At 64.1% G+C, this 822-nt stretch overlaps 1 protein-coding gene across 1 annotated transcript in view; it reads left to right on the top strand.

Moving 5' to 3' along the window:
- The first annotated feature begins 329 nt into the window (after positions 1 to 329).
- The window catches only part of alg12 (ALG12 alpha-1,6-mannosyltransferase), an 11209-nt gene continuing 10716 nt past the window's right edge, over positions 330 to 822 (top strand). Inside the window, exon 1 of the mRNA XM_042335451.1 lies at positions 330 to 411. Within this exon, the coding sequence (XP_042191385.1) occupies positions 330 to 411 (82 nt within the window). The remainder of the gene's footprint in view (positions 412 to 822) is intronic.

Here is an 822-nt window from a genome sequence, read left to right as displayed (position 1 = left end):
AGCAGTGAGTGTGTGTGTGTGAGCAGTGAGTGAGTGTGTGAGTGACTGTGAGCAGTGAGTGAGTGTGTGTGTGTGAGTGTGAGCAGTGAGTGTGTGTGTGAGTGAGTGTGAGCAGTGAGTGTGTGAGTGTGAGCAGTGAGTGTGTGAGTGTGAGCAGTGAGTGTGTGTGTGAGTGAGTGTGAGCAGTGAGTGTGACTGACTCCGGTATCAGACACCCAGTGCCTGTTACCGGCCGGTCTCCCTGTCACTCCAGTGCGCAGGCGCACTCAGGCCGCTTTGGCGACATCCTACACTTCCGGGTGTTTCTCCTCCTCTCCCGATTGGCCAGAATGGCCGTCAGTCACAGGGCGGACCAATCAGACGGCGACACGCTCGGGGCGGCTGATAACCCACGTGTAACCCGCGGTGTCAGTGATTCCTGGAGAGGAGGCGCTCTGACTGTGTGAGAGAGAGAGACGGGGGGAGAGAGAGACGGGGGTGGGGGGGAGAGACAGGGGGGGGGAGAGAGAGACAGGGGGGGAGGAGAAGAGACGGGGGGAGAGAGACGGGGGGGGGGGGGAGAGAGACGGGGGGGGGGGGAGAGAGACGGGGGGGGGGGAGAGAGAGACGGGGGAGGGGGAGAGAGACGGGGGGGGGAGAGAGACGGGGGGGGGGGAGAGAGACGGGGGGGTGGGGGGGAGAGAGACAGGGGGGGGAGAGAGAGACAGGGGGGGGGGAGAGAGAGACGGGGGGGGAGAGAGACGGGGGGGGGGCCTACGCGGGCGCCGTCGGACCATGATAAAGGAGGTGGTTTCCCGTCCAATTAAGTGTCCGGAACAGGGG

Source organism: Callorhinchus milii, unplaced genomic scaffold, assembly GCF_018977255.1.
Source record: "Callorhinchus milii isolate IMCB2004 unplaced genomic scaffold, IMCB_Cmil_1.0 Scaffold5, whole genome shotgun sequence".
NCBI lineage: Eukaryota > Metazoa > Chordata > Chondrichthyes > Chimaeriformes > Callorhinchidae > Callorhinchus > Callorhinchus milii.
Note: the sequence above shows the minus strand (reverse complement) of the source record. Positions and strands in the feature narration are given on the sequence as shown.